The sequence below is a fragment of the Epinephelus moara genome, chromosome 22 (assembly GCF_006386435.1).
Source record: "Epinephelus moara isolate mb chromosome 22, YSFRI_EMoa_1.0, whole genome shotgun sequence".
Taxonomy (NCBI): domain Eukaryota; kingdom Metazoa; phylum Chordata; class Actinopteri; order Perciformes; family Serranidae; genus Epinephelus; species Epinephelus moara.
In genome coordinates this window covers 22,223,579-22,246,744 of record NC_065527.1, presented here as the reverse complement: position 1 = coordinate 22,246,744, position 23,166 = coordinate 22,223,579, and the positions used below count along the sequence as shown (strand labels likewise).

The window sequence follows — 23,166 nt, the reverse complement described above, 5'->3', positions numbered from 1 at the left end:
GCTGACAACCAGCCAGCTAGCTGCGTTAACATGCTGTACTTACTGCCAGCAGCCAGTCCTCCAGTCTTCAATGTTAGCTAATGTTAGCCTTGATTGCTCTACACTCTGCACCACCTGGGTCGTTTCGGAGCTAACTAGTGACGCCGCTTAGTCAAAGATTTCCGGTGATGGCACGGTCATGTTGCAGAAACATGGTGGCCATCCTCTGTTCTCCCCCCAGGTAGCTTTATTTTGACGCACAAAACTCCTTTAGGACTCTCAGCTACAGTAGCACCACTCGCTGTGCTAACACTGCTAATGTCACTAACAGGGCTAAAGGGGTTTTGCAACTCAAAATTGGGGGCCACCCAGGGGTAGACCAGAGGGTGGGCATGTTTCCACAAGAACACTGCTGAGTTTATATACTCAGGTCATTTCAGTGTTGAATAAAAAGCCTTCAATGTCTTAAGTTTTGTCATAATCCTTATTTCATGCTACACGGTGGCACGGCGGTATAGTTGTTAGCACTGTCGCCTCACAGCAAGAGGGTTCCTGGTTTGAGTGAGTGTGAATGGTTGTCTGTCTCTATGTGTCAGCCCTGTGATAGTCTGGCGACCTGTCCAGGGTGTACCACGCCTCTCGCCCAATCTCAGCTGGGATAGGCTTGTATCAAATTTTAAATGCGCTGGCATAAAAAAGCTCCAAGATACAGACAGAAATGTCAGAAATGTTACAACCATCGCAGTCTCCCCTACAATTAGTATGTTGTGCACTTATAAATAAATATACAAAAGTAAATTTGCAAAAAGATTTTAATCAGCATTGTTTTAATCATTCTTGGATCAATTTACAGGTTTTTTTTTAATCATTCTTGTCAAAGGTAAACACATTTCTCGTGGTTGTCTTCAACACCAGTAAATGCTTTTTGCCCACTCCCCAAACCCCGTAACGCAAACTAACATTACAGAAGAGCACATTCTCTCATACACACTTGCATATTCAGATCCTACAAACGACTCCTTAACGGGTACGAAATTTCTAAATGCAACATACTCGAAAAGCGCGGACAAACACATTCTACATACATACGCACACAAATGTGCACACATATGTTTTTTCTCTTGCTCACTCCCACACACACACACACACACACGCACACACGCAGGAAAGCAGGCAGATAAAGCCACACGCTCACACACTCGTACACGCTTGTGCACACGCACGCACATTCCATAACCGGCATGTATTATAAATATACATTACAATGCAGACTCCTTCGTTTCGCAAGTGCAACACTTGAGGAATGCTGCCCTTCTATAAACATCGGCTCTGTCTGTGCATTCACAGTTGGTTTATGACATGCGCTGCTGCAACATAATCTGGTTAGTAGTATCTGTTACATGAGAGTAGGGTTACTGAGTGTACATCCCCACTGATTAGTCATAACCAACAACCCTCTGCTTTTGTCAGGCTGAATTACATCTGCCTATTTATCTACACAGGCAAAATGCTGCAGTAAAAATTCCACTGTTTAAAAAAAAGAATAACAAAATGGCACAATAGCTTATTGAGCAAAGGCCTACAAATGCACATTAATAAATTAGGTAGATAAATAATATACTTTAATGTTAAAATAAATACATCTTAAAAGTAAATAAATTAAAAAAGCACAACATTGTAATCTGATTAATGCCAGCCTACGTTGTCCTGTATTACAATATAAAAAAGTGAACTTCTCTTTATTTGCACATTCACACGTGTTGTTGTTGTTTTTTTCTTTTCTTTTATTCTTTTTTTTACAAAATGGCGGCAGCGTTACTTTGAGACTCAAAGCACAATTTCTCCTCAGGCACCTGCCGCACTCTGGCGACTGTATGGGGTCGTTTCCATGGTGACTGTGACTGCTGTAATGGCCATCAGCACTGATTGGCTGGGAACCTCTGAAGTGGAAAAGGAATAGATGGGGTTGTCTGGGATTAAAAGGGAACTTGCTGCGGAGAGAGAGTTTTTTAAGAATTGTAAATTAGTGGTATTCTGAATGACTCTGCTGATTGCTGCGAGGAGAAAGGTTTGACATCCGGAAAATCTACGCGAAGTGCTGAGGGTAAATGCATCGGAACAAAACACACATCTACCACGTCTAAGTGCCGTCAAATTACTAGTCCAGGGTCTGTATTTTTCTAGGGTTGTTACAGTGTGAAGGCAGGAAATACAGACAAAGGACTAGTTCTAAGAGAGCACTCGCTATCTTCTAAGAAACGCAGGCTTTGCATCTGTACCTATCACAAAGCCAGGGGTATTTTTGATGTCTGGTGAAAATGGATTCTTGAAAGGCCCGTGGATATCCTCACAAAGTCTTTCCCTTTTCTTAAGAAAGAAACACCTTGGGCTCTTATTACCAGCAGCTCCCTCTCACCAGTGAGAAAACATTCTTCAATGTCCAGGATAATGGCAGCAGTTCTCATCACTGACTGATTATATAAATATCCCCTATAGAACAGGTTAGATCAGTACAGGTCCAGAGTCCAGCTTGCTTTTTTTTTTTGACTACATTTACGTTGAGATTTATCCATCAGCATACATGGTCCATGGTCCAAGGTCTAAAAATCCACTGTAGAGTTTGCCATCCTCTTCAAAGCTTACAGTCACCAAAAACCTTGCTTTCTTCAGCTAAAGACAGTGCAGCTTTAATTCCTCAGGTGATTTTAATATCCATGCTACAATAAGAGTGTGTACTCTACCTCATTACAAGTCCACTTTCAGCATGACAGCAGCACAGAAGTCTGACTCTAAATATTGGTTGTGGTCTCCATGTTGTGGCAAACACACCTGCATGAAATGCCGTGGTATTCATATGATAATGACGTCCAACAACACATGGAGTGTCAAAATACACTGGTGTAAATATGACAGCAAAAAGGCCTCTCCTTTTTTAAAGTCTAGTTAAGTTCAAGGATGTTCTTCCTGTGTCCTTTTGATTGTGGTTCTGTTGCACCTCTGCTTGATTCTTCTTCTGTGTTTCTGCCAACTTTCACATCAACAACTCGGTGGATACAAAGCCCTTTGGACAAGGCGGTCCCAGCTATGCATGAAGTGTCACTCATGGTGACAAGTCGCTAGGACAAAAGGACGGCAGACACAAGCAGCATCGCCACGGTGAGAAGAAGGCGGTCATGTGAAGGGCTGCTGCCACTGACGCTTTTCTCCAGTTTGGGAACTTCGGGGTTAAACTCATCTGGAGAGAAAGTCACAGAGAGAGAAAATAAGAAAAAATGAGAAAAAGAGAAGAGTGTTAAAGAGCGAGAGAGACAGTGTGTGTGTGTCTGTGCCAGACAGAAGGAAATGAACCATTACTACATTATTAATTCATCAATCTAAAGGCAATGTGTGATGCATGCAAATTGTGCTTTAACATATGCAGAGAAAAGACATGATGCAATTATCAACAAACCACCAATTATCATCAGCACTGCTACATATGGCCATTCTCCCCCGTGGGATGGAAAATTAAAAACACTTTTGTTTCTGATCTGTTTTTTTTTCTCCATGTATTCCTCTTTTCACACTAATGATGTTTTTATCCTAGAGGGATTTCAATCAAACCAAATTACTATGGCCTTGCCATTGATTAGACACAACAGAACATTAGCTGGAGGGAGAAGACGGAGAAAGAGCTGGGAGAACACATTTTGTATTATTCGGTAAAAAGTGGATTACACTGAGTCATTACGCTCTGTCTCGACATAATGTTTCCCATTATATCTAGAGGGTTATTACATGGCAAAATAAAGCAGAAGGAACCAAACAGAGCTCTGTTGCTTACACAACTACAAGAACAACCTGGGCTGGCTGCTTTGAGATGGCAGAAAAACCTTGTTTTTTTCTAACAAGTAATGAAATTGCAGAAGAAAGCTGCAATTTCTTCCTGACGTCAGTCACATTAGCCCATCAGACATAAAAGAGAGATGTAGGTGAACTAATGGAAGAGTTTAAAGCTTTGAGATGCGTCACACTGAAGTTATATTGTATCATTAGGAAATTATTTGTGTTTGACAGCTTAAAGGGGACCTATTATGTTCATGTTCAGGTTCATACTTGTTTTTTGTGTTTCTACTAGAACATGTTTACATGTTTTCATGTTCCAAAACATGTTATTTTCCTCATACGGTCTGTACTGGAACACCTGAATTCACCCTCTGTAATGCTCTGTTTTAGCGCCTGTCTCTTTATGACAAAGGCCAGTCTACGTTTTGTGTATATGCACTCTTGCTACATCCTTGCAGCTGGGGAATGACTGTAACAGAGTATAGCAACACTTTCCACTATGAAAAATCACAAATAAAAGCTACTCTACCAAAATCTTCACAAATGAACATGCTCTGTCTGGTATGGTATGATCTGAAATTGGGGAGAAATTAAAAACATCATTAACGAAGCGTCCATTTTACCTAGCATGTAGCTACATGTAGCAGTGTACTTGCAGCTGGGGAATGACTGTAACACAGTATAGCGGCACTTCACACCGTGTAAAAACACCAATTAAAGCCTCTAAACCAAAATCTCCACAACTGGACATCTTCCAGCAGGAATATAATCCAACAGCGGGGAGAAATGAACAACGTCAGCAACCAAGATTACATGTTTTGCTGATGTTAGCATGTAGCTACAGGCAGCAGTGTACTTGCAGCTGGGGAATGACTGTAATAGAGTATAGCGGCACTTTCTACCGTATAAAAACATATGAAATATGATCCAAAATCGAACCGAAATTCACACATCTACCACCAAGATGACATGTTTACCTGATGTTAGCATGTAGTTATATGTAGCAGTGTATGCTATGTCATGTAAATACTTGCAGAAGCGTGCCTGGAGCAGATGAACAGATAAAGAAATCTGTCATAAGTTGACATAACTGAGTTTTTTGCTCACAGGTCATTACTTTTCCATTTGTTTACCTCATTATTTGAAACTTTGATCATGTTTAATATAAACATCCTTTGCTGTAACATTGTATATATGACAGAAAATAGGGAGAAGCATAACAGGTCCCCTTTAGAGTGATGCTGAAAAGTTGAAAAATACTTGTTTTGATACAAGAAAGAATATATCTATTTGACAAATTGTGCCCAGAAACTGACAAAAATCTGGTGTTTGTCTATCAAAATTCCATTACTTATGCTTTATTATGTTGTCATCATAATATCCCGGTGCGTAAAAGTTCCAGCCAGCATATCGCCTCCTATCAAATCAAATTGAATTTCAACAGGAAATACATCAAATTAAAGAGGCAAGATGTCTTAAAAATGCTGTTTCACTGTGACGTTAAGGCCCTGTCTGGAGTTTGCTGTATATGGGGGAGACAGTAATTGGCCACAAGTAAAACAAAACAAGGGTCGTGATAAGAGATAACAGACAGAAACAACAATCACATGACAGCTGATGTTCGATGAATGTGAGGAATTTTGTTGTTGCTGTCTGTCTGAGAGTAAATCATCCAACCGCTCTGGTTTGTCCTGGTTATGTGCGCCACTCGCGTCAGGGTTGTTCTTAAGGAACACAAGGTCTCTGTCTGCGGCGATGACACACAACAGTGACATTCACACCGCAGTGCACTGAACGAACTCAAGGCAGGAGGGAGAATATAAAGCAGCACTGCCTCAGGTAGGGCCCACAGGTCACAGCAGGGCCTTCACACCATCCGGTTTGTTTCTCCAAAAGGTTTCAAAAGAGAGGCTCCAGAAGTAAAAATGTATACTCAGTGACCAGAAGAAGAAACACCCTGTCTCTGCAGAAAAAGTGAACTCTCCCTTACTTTTACATAAACAAGTACATGCAGCAGCCACAACTCCATTTCCACGGTTGCTTTGGATGTGAACTGATTCATTTCGTGTGATGTTACAGACTTTATTTGTGGGTGCCAGGAGCTTTGACAATCACAAAGCTGCACAATATGCACCTCTTCAAAACCCTTGCTATTTAGGGAGGCCGTCCTTGGAAGATGAATGTGGGGGACGTCGGGCGCCTGCGGCCATAACAAGTTATCAAAGGTCCACAGTATGACACCTAACATCACAGTACAATTGTGGGATACAGCAATCAATTTCCAAGCGCACAATCTGGTGCAGTCTCGTCTGTATGGGGTATAACAACAGACGAGCGAGCGGGGTAGCTCTCCTGTTCACGGTAAACCGCCCAAGGCATTTACAGTGAGATAAGAAACATCAGCTCTAGACTGTCGATGAGTGGAAGAAGGTTGTCTGGTCTGATAAATCCTCGTGCCAACTACGCCACATCGATGGTAGACTGGCAGTGATGCGTAAACAACATGAGGTGATGGACCCATCATGTATGGTTACAGCTGTATAGGTCAGTGGGGGAGGTGTTATAGTGTGGAGGGCATTCAACTGGCTTACACTCTAAATGCCATCTTCCTCCATAGCAACTGACCCCCCCTGGAGCCACCTCCTTGAAAAAGAGCAACAGAAAAGTGGCATAAGCGTGTATAAGACTGATGCAGCTGTAGGGTCTTGTAAGCACACAAACAGAAAACAACTCTATAGTCTGCAAATGTCCTCAATTATTGTGAAAACGCCCACACTCAGGGACAAAAACGCCAACATAGGTCGACTGTGCGGGCAGCTTATAACAACCCATACTTTATTTAATGTATTATCGTACACGTACCAAAGAAGGGAGTAGTGGTGGATGGGTCAAGCAAACACAATACTTTCACTCAAGAGACCAGAGCTTGTATTCTGAAGTCAATGTTGACTTCTTTTAATAACAATGTAGCCTAGTATGATAATATGTGTAGCATGCTGTGCTAGTGATGTAGGTAATGCGTCATAGGTACACGTCATATTACTAAAAACATACTTATTTAATGGCAAACCATGGTGTTGTTGATTTTCAGTCTGATTATCAGGCTAGGACGCTACAAAGCATGGCAGCTGCTATCAGCACCAAAGGTGGTCCAACCGGAGCCAGACACTGTAAATGTTCATTGCTCAGTGCAACCTTAGGGGGGTCTGGGGGCTTGCTTCTCAAGGGAGATTTTTTTTTTCCTATTCACATCACAGCAACATTTCAGAGAGTAGAATGCCTAAACATCTGCACATTACTTGGATAAAACATGATAGTTGGAAAAAAAAGACAATCTGTAAAGCCTAGATCCTGTGAGGGATGCTACTCTGAGGAAATTTTTCCACTGGTTAATAAACTTGCGACAATGCCGGTATCACTGACTACACCAGATATTTTACAAGAAAAGATAATCATCAGTGGCACTCCTATCTGTACAGCTCTGATTTAAACTACTGCTAAAGTAATCCAACCAATTTCTGCTGCTACAGCTTTACATTAAAGGCATTTAACCTGGAAAACATGTCTTAAAACTTGACTTTAATGATGAAGTTGTCACAGGAAAGGCACTGTGTTCTCCAGTGAGATTAGCAGTAGAGCTATTGTTCATCAAAAATGTGTCTACAAAACAAGACAACAGCCATTTTTGGCATTTGTTGACAGCCAATCAGTTTGAAATTTTGCAGGAAGTAACTGAACAAGAAAGAGCAGATGGAGTAAGCTGTTAGATGAAGTTGCAGGTGATAAGCTGCACACCTCCTATTTCTTACTGATGTAACCAGCTCCTTTCCCTCGTTAATGTTAACTACTAGCATTGGGTTCACATCTAAAATTTTGCCAAACAGACACCCTTCACCATCGTCTAGTCGGTCAACTCTCTTTACTCTTGTGATGTGATACGCGGAATCTGACTTCTGCTACGCTCTGCTGTGACTTTGCTGATGTGCAGAACAGACACTTTCAGTTAATTGTTGCGTCCATCGGACTTGATTTAAAAAAACAAAACAAAAGGAAAGGAAAATGAGATTGGGGGCAGTGGGCAGGAAGTGTAATCGGTGTATGCTTCAACACCATGTAACACAGATAACATCAACTGCCACGGCAAGCCTGCTTCCTACTTTGTATCTAATTGTTCTCCAGCTGTCTTCATCATTCTGAAACCACAACACAACAAATGTTGAGGATGACTAATTTTCCCTCATGACACCTAAAAAGAGGCAAAAAATGGTCTGTTACTATATTTAAGTTACATAACACAGATAGGGCAGGAATTTGGTGTAAACAGCATTACTAATCTTGCAACCTATTTTTGTTGTACTATGCTGAGTAGAGTTCACAGAACGAATGTTTAGCTGACAAATCTGCTACATTTGAATCCACGCCATGATAATCTGGGCTGCTCTGACTGCAAATCAAGGATCCCCAACAATGCCAAGTACATGTGGTCTTCAGTACTCTGAATTTAATATTAAGCCAACACAAGAAAGTTTACTAATTTATATTAGATTTATTAGGAATAACAGAGATTCTGGGCTTTTGAGAAAACATTCAGGGCTGTAGCCCCAGAAGGCCCCCCCCCTGCTCCGCCCCTGGGTCCAGCATGTTTCTGAACCATTATTTCAATTCTTCTAGTCACTGAGTGTACAGGCTGCACATATGGGATGAAGTCTTTTGTTTGCTTGGTGCATCACAACTATATTTCTCTGACTGATATTGAGAAAATCTGCACATAACAAGCCAGTCAGAACAGATAAATCAAGGCAGGCGGTGCCTATTGATGCATCTTAAAATGATCTGTTTACAATTGCATTTTCTGGTCCACCACCCAATTTATGTTGCAGCCTTTAGCCCTCTAGCTTTGCAGACACTCAATATAGGAGGACAGCATGTAAAGGCAAGTATGTCACAGATGGAAGAATGAACAGAGAGTACTAAGCTCTGCTGCAGGAAACTATAAGATTATGATTAATTCAAGCACTACATTTGTGGCAACCAGCCATTTTTGCTCTACTTCTATACTACAACGAATCCCTTAGTAGAACAGATGTGTGTTTCAAAGGGTTTAGAAAATGAAAATCATAAAAAGGTAAATCAAGTCAATTCAGACTTAAAAGCCAATTCTGGTTTATTTCAACTTGGGTCTTGTTTTTGTAGTTTATGTTACATAGTGGACTCACCAAAGTAATTGCAGAGCTAATGGAAACACCTTCTAATGGGGCAACAAAGACAAGTGAGTCAGATGATGAGGCAGGTTGTAAACAAGCCAACAGCGTCCCATTTCACAAAAATGAATCACAGGCACTGCCTGCACACAGATTGCAAATGGTGGCGGCGTCTCATTTCACAAATGATAAACTGTGATGATTACAGCCGACAGCTTGAGTAATATTTTTATTGTTGGCCTCCATTTTCTCTTCCAAGTAGCTTTGGCTGACCTGGGGATTTGTTTAAAGCCTGTATGCTCATCTTATTGCTCATCTTTCTTTCTCTGTCTGACTTAAGCAATGTCACAATGTTTCCAGATCTCAGCAATAGCTTGTTTGCAATCACAATTTGCAATTCAGATGGAGGGCAGGAAGTGATAAATCTGTATACTGCCTGAAATGGAAATAGAGGAATGTGACTACATAAGAGGGCAGGATGAACCCTCAGGCAGTAGGTATCATCAGAAAATGTAAAATCATGTTGGATGTGATCCATACAAAACAAAAGAAAAATGCTTTTACCCACAACTTGACAAATTTGCCTAGTGTGGACACAAATTACCTCGTCCTCCAGCACTCCTAACGTTATGAAAGTGTGCAAGAGTCTAGTGGACTATAACTATTATGTGTGCGGTTGGGTCCATGACTGAAACAACTGCTGTCTTGTTTTTGGCCAATTAGCAAAAGTGCTTTATATTTCAACTGTGTACATGGATGCACCGCTGTCAGGCTAAAGTTATGAGGTAACCTTAGCTAAGTTTAGCGACTATTTTCTACCTACTAGGTCAACCGTCCCCACAGGTCTGGTGAAACGCTCTTTAACATCTGGATCGTGGCTAAAAACACGGAGAGGTTCTCACAAGACACTATAATTGCATCCAGCTCAAGGAATGTTTAACACAACACTGTAACGTTAACGTTTGACATTAGTTGACTCTGCTTAGTTTGTGTTTTTTCCCATCTTGATGGATTGCAGTGTTTATTTCGTCAGTGAAAATTATGATAAAAAATGTTGGTCTTTTTTTTCAATGATGAAGACGAGGTGTTGACGAGCTAAAAACAGAGTTTGATCATGCAAACTATGACATAATGTATGTTTCATTTTTGGTGATGAAAAAAAATGAAAATATTAGTGGTGGATTGTAGGACGTTCAAAATGAGAAGATGAAAGAACTAAATGATAGCTGATTTTATGAAGCGTAGTAGAAAAGCGTTTTTAACTAGGAAGCGGTGAACAACCATGCTTGCTGTGTCTTTTCTGAGGCCATAGGAGCTATACTAGATCGGAGTGCTGATGGGTCATCGGGATGTTTCTCTGCACACACTCACAACGGAGCAGCGTCTACCGTGTGTGTCTGAGACTGTGAATTGTGGAGTTGTGAAATGAATTTGTGGAGTCTGTTAGTTGCAGTGGTGGCTGTTAGCAGCTAGCTCTGCTTGTTTGCTGCGGAACCGCAGCAGAGCAAGCAGCCGCCAACTGCTGGACTTCACATCTGATCCCCACAGGACTCCACTCGGAGGGTAAATGATGTATGACAGGCAGGTAGGGGGTTTGATTATCTATAAGTGTAGCTGTGCGGTAAATAAAAAGTCTGAATGGAAATGAACAGCGCAGTTTTCTCTGACAGAGCTACAAGTAAAGTTTTAATCAAAGATTCTGTGACAGGATACAAGTTTAAACCTCCAGACTAACAAGTTGCAGGTTAAGAAAGAACTCAGGCAGAAATAACGTTATATTTCTGCTTCTTGACATGAAGATCGGAGTCAAAGTTTACAATTAACCAAGGTACAAATCCTAGCTGTCTAGCTGTCTTTAATAGTTATTTATGGTCTCAAAGTTTCAGATTTTTAGCTTTTAAAATGATGATCAGTAAGTATGCGCTCATAAATCATTCTTGAAACTCTGCTGGAGAAATGCAAAGTTGTAAGCGTGAGGAAATTATTTATAGTTGCAGAAAATGTTTAAATGAAATTTGTATTGACTTTTCTTTGATTGCATTGTTTTGAGTTGTTGTCGACTAAAACTAAACTAAACTATGAAGGATGAAAATGACTAAATCTAGTAAGTATTTTGGCCTAAAGACTAAAACTAAAATAGCTGCTAAATTAACACTGATGGATTGAAACAGCTGTAAACAGCGCAAATCATAGGCATTTGTGCAGTGCTGGTAGTCTTTGCCTCCAGTTGTCTGCCCTCCATCTGGGCAGCGCACTGATGTATGATGTCATGGGCAAAGAAACTTTTAACCTAACAGCCTTATGATTACCCAAAGAAATGTTGTCAGAAACTGCAGAAACGAGACCCAAGATGTAATAGACTGGAATTATCCTCAAAACACCCCGTTGAATAAGGAAAATGTGACGTAGAAGCAAAGCTCATAATAAAGTAACGAGGATGACAGCAAGTCCAAACATATGCGGAGACAGAGGGAGAGATTTGTTTGTCAGTCTGTGGGCTGGTCTGGTCCTGAGGGTGAGTCAGAGAGTGGGTGTCCAGCGGTCAGCAGGGCCATCAGGGGTACGAGTTGTTTTTATGTGTGTGTGCGTGCATAAGTCTGTGTGTCCTGATTTTGTTATTCCTCCAAATGTATTCAGCAAAATGCATCACAATGCTAGAGGCTATGATTTTTTATGATTCCCTGCCAGTGTGTGTTTTTTTATATTAAATTCTACGTAAGCTGGAGCCGGAGTTACTGCTGAGCAATTCGCCCACCACTGAGCTTTTCTTTCTTCCTCTGCCCCTTCTCTCGCTGCACCCCCCGACTTTCACTGCCCCCACTCTGGTTTTTATCTCTTTCTCTGCTGCTTTCTCTCTCTCTCTCTGCCTCATCTGTCCCTCTTTTTCTGTCAGCCTTTCTCCTGCTGTATTTCTCTTTCACTGCCCCCTTCCTGTCTTTTATCTCTCTGTCTCGCTGTATCTCTCCCTCTCCCTCTCTCCATCATCCCCCGGCCTCCCTGTCTGTCTCCCTCTTCTCTCTCTCTCTCTTCTCTGCCCTCTCCCTCTCTTTCTCTCTGAAGGTACTCGTTGCTGATGGCTCAAGAGCTCTCTTCGCTCCCTCTCTGCCGGTCTCAGTTTCCATCTCAGGCAGGTCACACTCTCTTAGCCCTCGTCACACACTGCCCACAGCTCCCAGAAACAAGCATACTAAATGATTCTCGGCAAGAGGCTTTTGTGAGAAAGAAAAATAGAGGGTTTATGTAACCACTCAGCTGCACAATTGACTTGCTGGCTGACATGTTTTCTCCTTAGGTAAACATGGACCTTTCATTCCTTACAAGACCTCTACTGACCTTGTGGAGGCTTCACCTGCGTGTGTGTGTGTGTGTGTGTGTGTGTGTGTACCTGTGTGTGTAGGAGATAAAGTATTTTTTTTTATTGTTTGTAATTCTGGTTTATATTACCCATTCTGATAACTTAAGTGTAGAATCAATCCAATACACATGCTCTTCTTTTTTTTTTGTAAACTATATACCTCACTGTGCGCAGCTCATTAAAATAATCAGGCAACATGAGGCCAGGATGGCTGTGGCACTAAAAACTGAGTTAGTGTCCTGTCATGGCTAAATTAATGTAACTAACGTAATGTAATGTAAAATTAATGAATTTCATAATGACACTGACAAATTAACTGCATGATAATGAGCCCCAGGGTTCGGATTTAGGACCACTCTTATTCACAGTTTATTTAAACAGTATCAGTCAAAATGTGCCAAATGCAAATTTTCAATTTTATGCGGATGACACTGTTTTTTACTCTACAGTATCAGGCTCTTTGTCAGTTACAAGAGGCTATTGATACTGTACAACACACGATTAATGAGCTGATTTTGAATCCTGACAATCAAAACTTATGATGTTTACAAACTCAAAGAAAGAGCCACTAAACCTTCCATCTATCATTTTGTTTCAGAGCAATGTGATTGAGTCTGTGTCTTCATATAAATACCTAAGACTCTTAATTGATGAGTCTATTTTAATCCTCACATTCAGCAACTTGTGAAGATGCTGAAGCTCAGACTAGGCTTTTATTACAGAAATAAAGTCTTGCTTTTCTTTTGATGTAAAAGAAGACTTGTTGCTGCTACTTTCATGCCTGTGATTGTCTGGGGAAATGTTTTATATATGCATGCATCTTCTCAATGCCTTCTCTCCTTAGATACTGTATACCATGATGCATTGAGGTTCATTACAAGTATCAAGGCCCTCACTTACTATTGCTACCTGTATGCTCAGGTTAGATGGCCTGCATTGTCCATCCGCATTTATACAGCTGAAAAATGCTGGTAGTTAGCATCTTTGCTTTGTGACATATTCAGAAGAACTAGCCTTGCTATCTGTCCTCAAAGTTTGTCTTGAAATGGGAAAAAGGGCTTTTAGGCCCCTGCAGCTTGGAGTCTGCTGCAGACGGAGGACGGTGCATCAGGTTGTAGATGCTTTGACTAAATATCTGCTTTTATCTGATCCAGGATATGCTGACCTGACTTCTTGGTATGTTGTGATTTTTCATTTGTTTTTTGTCTGCAACTGATGTTTACTGTGCTGCTGCCTGTCTTGGCCAGGACATTGTGTAAAGGATATTTTTAATCTCAATTAAGCTTTTCTTGTTAAATACATTGGCACCAATACCTTCTTAATACTTCCATGTTACTTTAGTGATTGTTACGTTATCACAACTGATCATAATGGGGGCCAAAACTATGAAAATAAGCCCCAAATTCCAGCGTTGCATTACTCAAGATCAGTCTTCATCTCAGGACCACTTTTTCAACATCTCAGGCTCGACTGCATTTTTACTCGATCTTGTCTCGGTTTCAGACAAAGACAATTCTGAATTTGTTTTAAGATCAATCAAGACCACAACTGTGGTGATAAAACTAAATTGCCCATGCAAAACAGGACTGTTGAATAAAGATGCTTAAGTCGATTTCAGCTCCTAAGTGTTTGTTTGCACATAGAAAATTCCTCTCTGAAATGCCTTTACTATGATTTTATCAAGACATTTTTAATGGTACACTTAAAAGACGAATAAGGAGGAATCTTCATTTGTTTTCTGTGGGTGTTTTTATGGGAATGTGCATCTTAAGAATCAATTGGTGGACGGCCTCTGGTTTGCATGTTGAACATTTTATCGCAAATATGTAATGCAGTGTGTGACTCTTGACTTGGTCTTGTCCTGTCTTGGTCTTAACTTGGTCTCAACTCCTCAAAGTCTTGGTCTTGTCTCGGTCTCGATACGCTCTGGTCTTGGTCTTGACTTGATCTCACTTTAGGTGGTCGTGGCTACAACACTACTGAGCTGTAATAAAGTGGAATTACCTGTTGCCTAATAGATGTCATGGGTCTACTGTTGGGTTAAGTACACTTTTTTGGCGTTCCTACACAGATGCCCATAAACACAGTATGTAAATAAGGATGTGAGTGTATGTCAGTACTGCTGAATCACGTAAGTTTCATTGTTTATTGTGTTACCCATATTGCCCAATTCTCAGAGCAGAAAATAAAGACTTTACTCATCAACCAGCCGTGGCCTGTGGATTTTCTCTTGCCAACCATAGAATAAAAAAACTAACAAATGGTTGGTTCCTTTCCACAATGATTGGTACACAAATCCAGCTTTGCAGCCACAGCCAAATATTGACCAGCATCTGGCAATTGGCTGCTGTTCATTCTCAGCAACTCAGCGTCACTCACCAATGTTGTGTATTTTGATGTTTGGCCTGACTGTGTAGTCGGGAGAGGTCTGACTGGAGTCATCATCTGCCTGGGAAACTGAGAAACACACCGCATACACACACACACACACAAAAAGACAGAAAAAGAAAGAAGAGGGAGAAGTGAAAAAGCAGAGGAGAGAAATGACGGTGGAGTGAGGGAGGAGAGACGGGGGAGAGAGAACACCTCATTAAAATGACAAGACTGGGTAAAATGTGCATTTTAGGCACCACTAAATTGTATACAGATATAGCAGAGCATGGAGCAGTTGGTGTGCCCTTGCCACTGAGAAAGCTTGAAGAAATCCTGGACTGAGATTTCAGACTTCCATCTGAAGATTAAAAGCATTTGGAACCGGTGGACAGAAACCATTTTTACATTTATTCTCTGGCTAGACATAGAATTACATTTAGTCTGCATTGCCAAATTATCCATGAATGAATGATGTGTGGGTTTGTACGTCTTTGTGTATTTTCTGCCTCTTCTTTTTGTAACTAAATATGTGTTTTTGTGTGAGCCTGTGATTCTGCAAACAGTTAGGAGGATGATGAGCATTTACAGAGAATTTACACAGAAGCTGGTAGCAATCAAGTTGCAGCTTTTTCGCAGATGTAAAGCATATGTCATAAATATGCTCTTTCTTATCTGAAAGTCTTGAGAGTGGTCAAGGTGGGAGACGTGGAGAAAAATGAAAACGGTCTGCAGGCAGCTGAAATCAACAGCTTTTTGATAGCAAGCTGTTAAAATGACCTTGCTGAGTAAAGGTTGTGGATTGTAAACTGACTAAATGCACCAATGCGCACATAGCCATTCATGCACACACACACAAATACACACACACACACTAAAAAGATTTACAGCCGACAAACTACCATGTGCAGACACACACAAATGCTCGAACTCCTACACCTGGAACACACACAGCGACGCGCACACACACACACACACACACACACACACACACACACACACACACACACACATACACACAGAAGCAAATGGAGGCGTGGTAGACACATCAATAGATTAACCGTGACACCGGGATGGGGGGGGTGGGTGTTAAGGTGATGTGTACACAGGGGCTGACACTGGCCTGAGTGTGGGATGTATTAGTGCTGACAAGGTTAGAGGAGAGGGGGAGGCTTTCAGCACTGGGCTCCCTGATCAAAGGCCTGCAGGGGAGAGAGCAGGCTACCAGGGTAAAAATAACACACACACTATACAGGGCAGCAGGCAACAGAGAACCAGAGAGAGAGAAGACGAGATAGACAGTGGGAGTGAAGGAGGGAGGGGAGAGGGGGAAAGAGATGGTCAAGAAAGGGATGGGGAGTGACAGAGAGAGAGTGGAAGGGTCGAGAGAGCCAAATCTTGCAGCTGAATCATTTTTTTCAACATCTTTTGTGCGGCTTCACGAGAGCATGTCATTCACAGAGAGAGATAGAGCATTACTGTAATAGCACTGAGACAGAGAATAACATTAAGCCATCACTCTCAAAGCGCTGCTTCGAGGGAAAAGACGCCATCATCAAAACGTCGCCAAGACAGCGCGCGGCAGAGAAGCCTCTCTCTGAGACAAGACTGTCAGATCTTAGTTTTTCTGTCTGTTTCTCTCCCTCTCTCTCTCTCTTTGTCTCTGTCTCTCTGTGTGTTTGGGAGATACAAAGAGATATGAGGGGAGAGGGAAAGTGGAGATAAGGTGACAGAAAGAGAGGAAATGTTATGAAATGAATGGGGGGGGGTAAGACAGGATTCTTAGGTCTCACCGGTGGAGCAGCAGACGTAGACCCTCAGTCTCAGGCAGCTGTGGCCATGGTGGTGGGTGGGCGTGGCTAAGACAGAGAGCAAACACATAGCATGTCAACCTTGTGCCCTCTGCAGGCCGCACCACCTTCAAAAATCCAAACTGCAGTTCTGCAAGTGAGCAACGTCCTCAGCTGAACTTCCAGGATCTATTAGCAACACCCACATGCCATCAATACATGTAGGTGACAGCCACTGAAGAGGAGACATTACAGTATTGGATGTTCAGCACTCTTTGGCTTTTTCCATCCATCACAATAAACCACCGTTTACTGGCCTGACTCACAGATATAGTAGTACTCCTGTCCCACGTTGAACTCGTAGCCCAGCGAGAAGGCGCTGTAGCGCTGGAACTTCTCCGAGAACTTGATGGGAGCGTGAGGCGCGTGGGGCCTGTTGCACTCCCAGCGCTTGAAGCCCAGCTGGGGGTCGCAGGTGCGGTAGCCGCGGTAGCTGACCATGTAGAGGATGTACTGCTCGGCCACAGTGCGCTCTAACGTCCCCCTCTGGCTGGTGTTGTAGTGCGGGCAGTAGATGTCCAGGTAGTCATTGACACTGACCTGCACCGTGAATCCCTCCCTCCGCAGCCTGGATGAACAAGACAGACAGATAGAGGAGGAAAGACGGACAGAAATGTGGATTAGTATTTTAGCCACAAGACTTTTACTACTTTACTTAACTACTTTAAACACTGTAGGGCCTCAGGACACGTTTGACAGTGTATGGCAACCTTTCATTACTTAACTGCTTAAACAGATGTGAAGTTATAGTATTGTTTGTTTTCAACATTTGCTATAGAATTTAACTTTAAACCGCAGGCATGCCCGTGCACCCACACACACCTTGGGTAATCTTCTTTTTTGTTTGTTTGTTTTTATAGAGTGCTGCAGGGATGAGTCCTAAAACCCAGAACCCGGGGGTCCTTTAACTCTGTATACATGGGTGTTTTTTTTTTTTTGTTTGTTTGTTTTTTTTAAAACAAACAAACTGGCTGCAAATAATGAATTGTTTTCATGATCTGAAAAGACATTTGGAGCCTTGTCGCCTGCATGAGGTTGCCAGGCAACCGGACCTCAGGAAATGACTTCTCAAGTAATAGTCACGCATATAATTTTTACACTTTCCAAACAAACAAACAAACAGATCTGACATATCAGTTACTGAGATGTGCTTCTAGGTGGATTTTTGTAATTTTGGAGTGTTGTCACTATTCTGGAATTTCTAACGCAAACCTTGAAAAGTGTCAATATTTGATGCTATTTTCAGTACCACTGGGAAAAATTGACAATGAAGGCATAAAATAGAAAATTTTACAAAAAGATAAATATAACAACAACATGACGATGATGACTTATCCTGGTTCGTAGCAGAGAACAGCATAATGACTGTACGAAACATTATTAATAAGAGAGAAAAGCGAGAAAACGCAGCTGGTACCAGTTATGGCAGCAAACAGTTACTGTCACTGCGATTAATCTGTTGATTATTTTCTCAATTAATCGATTTGTTGTTTGGTCTATAAAATGTCAGATAGTAAAAATAATGTGGATCAGTTTTTATGTCCTAAAATGTCTTGTTATCATGAGTTTATAAAATATTCACATTTAAGAAGCTGGAATCAGAGAATTTTTACTTTTTTTCCTTAAATAATAACTCAAACCAACTGATTGATTATTAAGTTAGTTGACGATTAATCTAATAGCGGACAACTAATCGATTAATCGTTGCACATCTGCTAAGGATGTATGAATACCGCTGAAAATGAGTGGTTTCAAGTATTCACAATCAGTCTGCATCGATAATGATATTGATAATGTTACTTTGGACACGACCTTGTTTTCAGTCTTTGTGTTAAACTAAGCTGATCCTGTCCTGACTGGAGCTTCACATTGAACAGACAGATATAAAAGTATTGTTGAGTTTCCACAACTCTCAGTGAGAATTAGGGCTGCCTGATATGCAAAAAAAAAAAAAATCATACTGGGATTATTTAGACAGATATTGCAATTGCAATGTCATTTTTAGGCTTTTAGGATGCCTCATTTATATTGAGTATGCTGTGACACATTTTACCTTCATCAAAAAATGACACCTCCTGCCATTTAGATATTGCACTTGGCCGTATTGCGATTTCAATGAAGTTTTGAATAATTGTGCAGCCCTAAAGAGAATTCCCCAAAGATGCTGAACTATTCCTTTAACCTCTCAATTAGAGTCCAACTAGAGCACGTGAAGATGTCTTCAAACAGTCAAAAAACCCAAAGACATTTAATTTACAAGATAAAACAGAGAAAAGCAGCAAATACTCAATGTAAAAACAACACAAAGAGGCCAGAGAGCTATAGACTTTTCCCTCAGCGCACATTAACACCCACTTCTCTTCAAGAGAGAGGAACTATTACACCTTTCTCGCCCCGTCTGCATATAAAAACACACATTTCCTCACTAAATGCCTCGTGGCGAGGGCTGAGAATGGTGCTGAGAATGATAATCTGCACTCCTGTCTTTCCCCCTGAGCCAGCTACAGGCCGGGTCATTGAGGCGGAAGGAGATCCTGTCAGTGGCGATGTATGCTCTGGCCGCAGGGGAACCGGCCTGCACACAGTACATATGATGGCCCGAGCTCCCCTGGCAGCCGCCGCTGATGGACGAGCAGGCTGTTAGCAGGTAAGGAAGGCCACGTTGAGGTTGGGCATGTGTGTGTGTGTGTGATGTGCATGACTACAGAAAATCCTTCAGCTGATTCAAGTCTCCTCACCAAACAACCGACACGATGATGTGATATGATTTTGCATTCAGCCACCATGCTGTGATCTTCACTGTTTATAATACTAAGTATACTTATTATGTAAATTATACAATCTGTAATTAGACAAAGTAGAAGTCATTAGAAGGGCTCCTGCAGGTGAGCTGATGAGATGGGAATTGTCCTTGGCTGCAGTGATGTGTAACATGCACCAAGTACTGCTGTAATAACTCATTTGCACCACTAGGTGGAAGTATTGTGCTGTCTTGTGTTTAAAGAGCAAACCTCTCTTTCTTTCTCCTCTGCACTCATTTTTTCCTCTCTCCTGGTCGTCTCCTCTTTCTTACACATTTTCTGTTATACAAAGGAGCACACACAACCATCCCTCACTGTGTATACATTGTGCCTACACACACACAAAGCTGCTCACACAATCATGTGCATACGTTACTGGGTCAGGCCTCCAGAGAGATTATTATTCAATTACAAAATGTGGATCAGAAATGTCACAACACCTCTCTCCCTCTCTTTCTCTCTTTCCCGCTCTTTCTGTCTCGCCATCTTCCTTGCTGCTCCTTTTTTCTGGATCCTCTCCTCCTCCTCACCTCCACCCCTCTTCTCTTCCTTTACACACATGCTGAGGCAGATGAATATCAATTCTCTTAACCAGTGTTCTTTTTGGGCCATCAATCTTATCTGTGCTTTCTATCCCCGCTGCTCAGATGTGAGATGACAGACTTTTGTCTTGCAGTGTTGCGGGAAGAGACAACACTAGCTATGCTTCAAAGGGACTATATTTAGAGAGGGGGTTGGTGGTGGTGGAGGAGGAGGAGGGGAGGAAGTTTGAGATGGGGGGAGAGAGTGGAGGGGCAGAGATAGATAAAGCGGTACAATGGGTGTGGGACAGAGAGAATGGTAAGCAGATAGACATAAGATGAAAGTGGAAGAAAGAGGGTGTGTTGAATATAAAAACATGCCACGAGGAGAATCCGGGATGCGAGTGGCGTGTAAAGAGTCGGAGAGTGATGCAGTCATTGAGAAATAGGTGAGAGGATGGCAGCGTGCGAGAGGAGCTGAATGTAAGGAAGCAAGAGCAGAGGGAAGTGTGTGTGTGTGTGTGTGTGTGTGTGTGTGTGTGTGTGTTTGAGCACTCAATAGTATTTATGGATAAAATGTTGCTGGGTGCTGCTGAGACAGTACAGCAAATGCAGCTAACTCACCAGCGATGCGTTTGTTCATGTTTTACAATTCACTGGCTGGAGAGACAGAAAAACAGACAAGAGGCTACTGAGCTGGACATGATGGCTGATTTGGTGCATCCATGTGGCTTGAGTAGGGCTTTAGCAATTCATTATCAATCCTTTCCTTTTAATAATGAATCTAATGATCTTTAGCCCAGTGGTTCTCAAACTTTTCCACCACGCACCATCTGAGAAAATTGTAGGCTCTTAAGTCCCACCACTACCTACCCCTAAAGGTTTGAACAGTTCTCACAGGAGGTAGGCTTATTTCTCATCAGAAGATTATTTATTGTTGACTGATATCGGTCACAGCCACGCTGTAGAAAGGGGTAGCACTAGAGTTGGCACTTCATCTCTTCCACACATCATCTGGTGCTGTGGAGCCTTCACTGGCGCTGCTTAAGTAGCCATTAACAGTTGCGCTCGGTTGATTGCCGCTCACTTCACTTTCAACAGGGCTGCTCAAAATATTCTCCTCCTGAGCCGCACTCCTCTTCCTAATAGTTCCTATTTGGAGCCACGTTTGCTGTGTTTTTAAACCATTCATTTAGCCTCCGTTTACTATCTCGTCGTCACGGTTGAGCTCGTAACTAATCACGGATGTGTGTGCGCTACGTTCATGAACATGGCTATGTATCGAAACATTAATGTGGAAAGGCAAATTTTATTTTAAATCTCATATCAGGAATCTTATGGTTTAAGTATATGCATTCGAAATGTAATATTTTGATGACTTTATTTATATTTAAGTTTATTTCTTAACAATATTTTGGAGATTCCTCCACTTACCACTAGAGGGAGCTTGCGTGCCACCAGTGGTACATGTACCATAATTTGAGAATGTTTAAGTCGTAAGACTGTTGACTGATGCTACCCATTGGTCTGTGGATTCCTGCTCTGAAGCCTCGTGTTCGGCATTCGGTTGTCGCCATCTTGGTTTTTTGGAGCCAGAAGTCACCATATTTGGGTGAGAGGCTGGTGCTGTGAGGAGGCGAGGGATGGATCTGACTAAGACCAGGACGCTATTGGCAGACAGCCTGTCACTCAAAGCGACCCGCCCATAATTATGCGTAACTTTAAGCCTTAAAAACATTTAAGGGCTGTATAAAAACTGACCACTGTACAGTCGTCATGAAAGGGGAAAGCTAGCTACAGAGACCAAAACTGATTTTTGTACCAGGCTATAAACACGTTTATTTCGCCTGCTTTAATATGGGGGTCTATGGGAACTGACTGGCTACTGGAGTAGGTGCAACAGCACTTTGGGACTTTCGTGTTGGCTTTATTTTTCAGACCCGGAGGCTGCTGCTTGGTTAGTTGAATGACCAAATTCCATTACAATGTCACAGAGCCAACAATGACACCTTCAAGTAACTCGTTTTGTCCCATCCACAATCCAAAACCTAACAATATTCATTTTATATTAATATCAGACTGACAAAAGAAGGAGATCCTCACATCTGAGCAGCACATTTGGGAATTTTTTAAAAACATTTTTTTGGCCTGATAAATAATTTAAATAACTACCGGTCATTAGTTGTAAAAAATGTTGATTAATTTTCTGCTGTTTTACTAATCGTTTCAGCCATGGGTGGATAATGAGACAATGGGCCCCTGGGCACAGATATGCAAAAGGCCTCACCACATACAGACTTTTTTTTTGCCTCTTTTTTGTTATAGTTGTTGTTTTGCATCTCTTTGTAGTCTTTATGCATCTTTTTGTGGTTTGTGTCTCTTTGTTTTGGTCATTTTCTGTCTTTTGTGGTTGTTTTGCATCTCTTTGTGGTCATTTTGAGTCTTTTTCTGGTTGGTAAATGTCACAATAATTAAAGGAAATTTTGCAGGCCCCTGGGCCTCTGCCCTGTAGGCCCGTTCAGTAATCCATCCATGGTTTCAGCCCTTGATGAACATGCGGCCCTGTTACTTTACTGTTTACTGCTAGCCTCACTTGCAACACAGCAGGAGGACCATTTGTTCCGATCGTAAAATCAGCATCTCAGCGATAGAAGAAGCAGGAGAAGAAAGGAAGAGGAGGAGGAAAAATGACTCTGGAGGAAGAAGAGAAGGTAAGGTGGTGCAGAAGAGAGAGAAAAAAAACCAGGAGACTAAAAGGGTGGAGTGAGAAGAACAGGCTGGCTGGGTGAGAGGAGTCCCTCTAGGTGTACGCTGTTATATAAGCAGTCCACTTAGTGGCACAAGACAGAAAGGTTGCAGGGCAGAGAGGAATGGAGGGAGGAGAGGAGAAACAGAAGAAGGGGGTGAGAGATTTAATAACTTACGGTGGGGGGGAGAGGGGGGACGGGTGAGGAGGGAAAATGCACTGAATGATGACAACAAAGAGAAAGGGTGCAGGAAGGGAGGCAGAGGCCTAGACAGAGACATAGTGCTCCCCGGGGATGAACATATATGTGGTAAAAGTGCATAAAAAAAGACTGATGGCTCTCATTCTCTCGTTGTCTCTCTTTTCCTGCAACCCTTTCCCTCTCTCCAACTCTCCTCTCTTTCCGCTGAGCATTGTCTGTGTGCTGGTTTTGCTGTCTCATCATCATTTTCCTATGAGTGGGAGTGCGCAGCTAGTTAGTAAAGGCTGCACAAGCTGGTGAAGACTGCCAGGGGAGG

General features: G+C 42.0%; 1 protein-coding gene across 1 annotated transcript in view; it reads right to left on the bottom strand.

Annotated features, from left to right (window-relative positions):
- Positions 1–804: 804 nt before the first annotated feature.
- The window catches only part of efna3a (ephrin-A3a), an 86,431-nt gene continuing 64,069 nt past the window's right edge, over positions 805–23,166 (bottom strand). Inside the window, exons 2-5 of the mRNA XM_050034178.1 lie at positions 16,847–17,148; positions 16,524–16,589; positions 14,740–14,817; positions 805–3,214 (exon numbers count right to left, since the gene is read on the bottom strand). Coding sequence (XP_049890135.1) covers positions 3,096–3,214; positions 14,740–14,817; positions 16,524–16,589; positions 16,847–17,148 — 565 coding nt within the window. The 3' untranslated portion in view covers positions 805–3,095. The remainder of the gene's footprint in view (positions 3,215–14,739; positions 14,818–16,523; positions 16,590–16,846; positions 17,149–23,166) is intronic.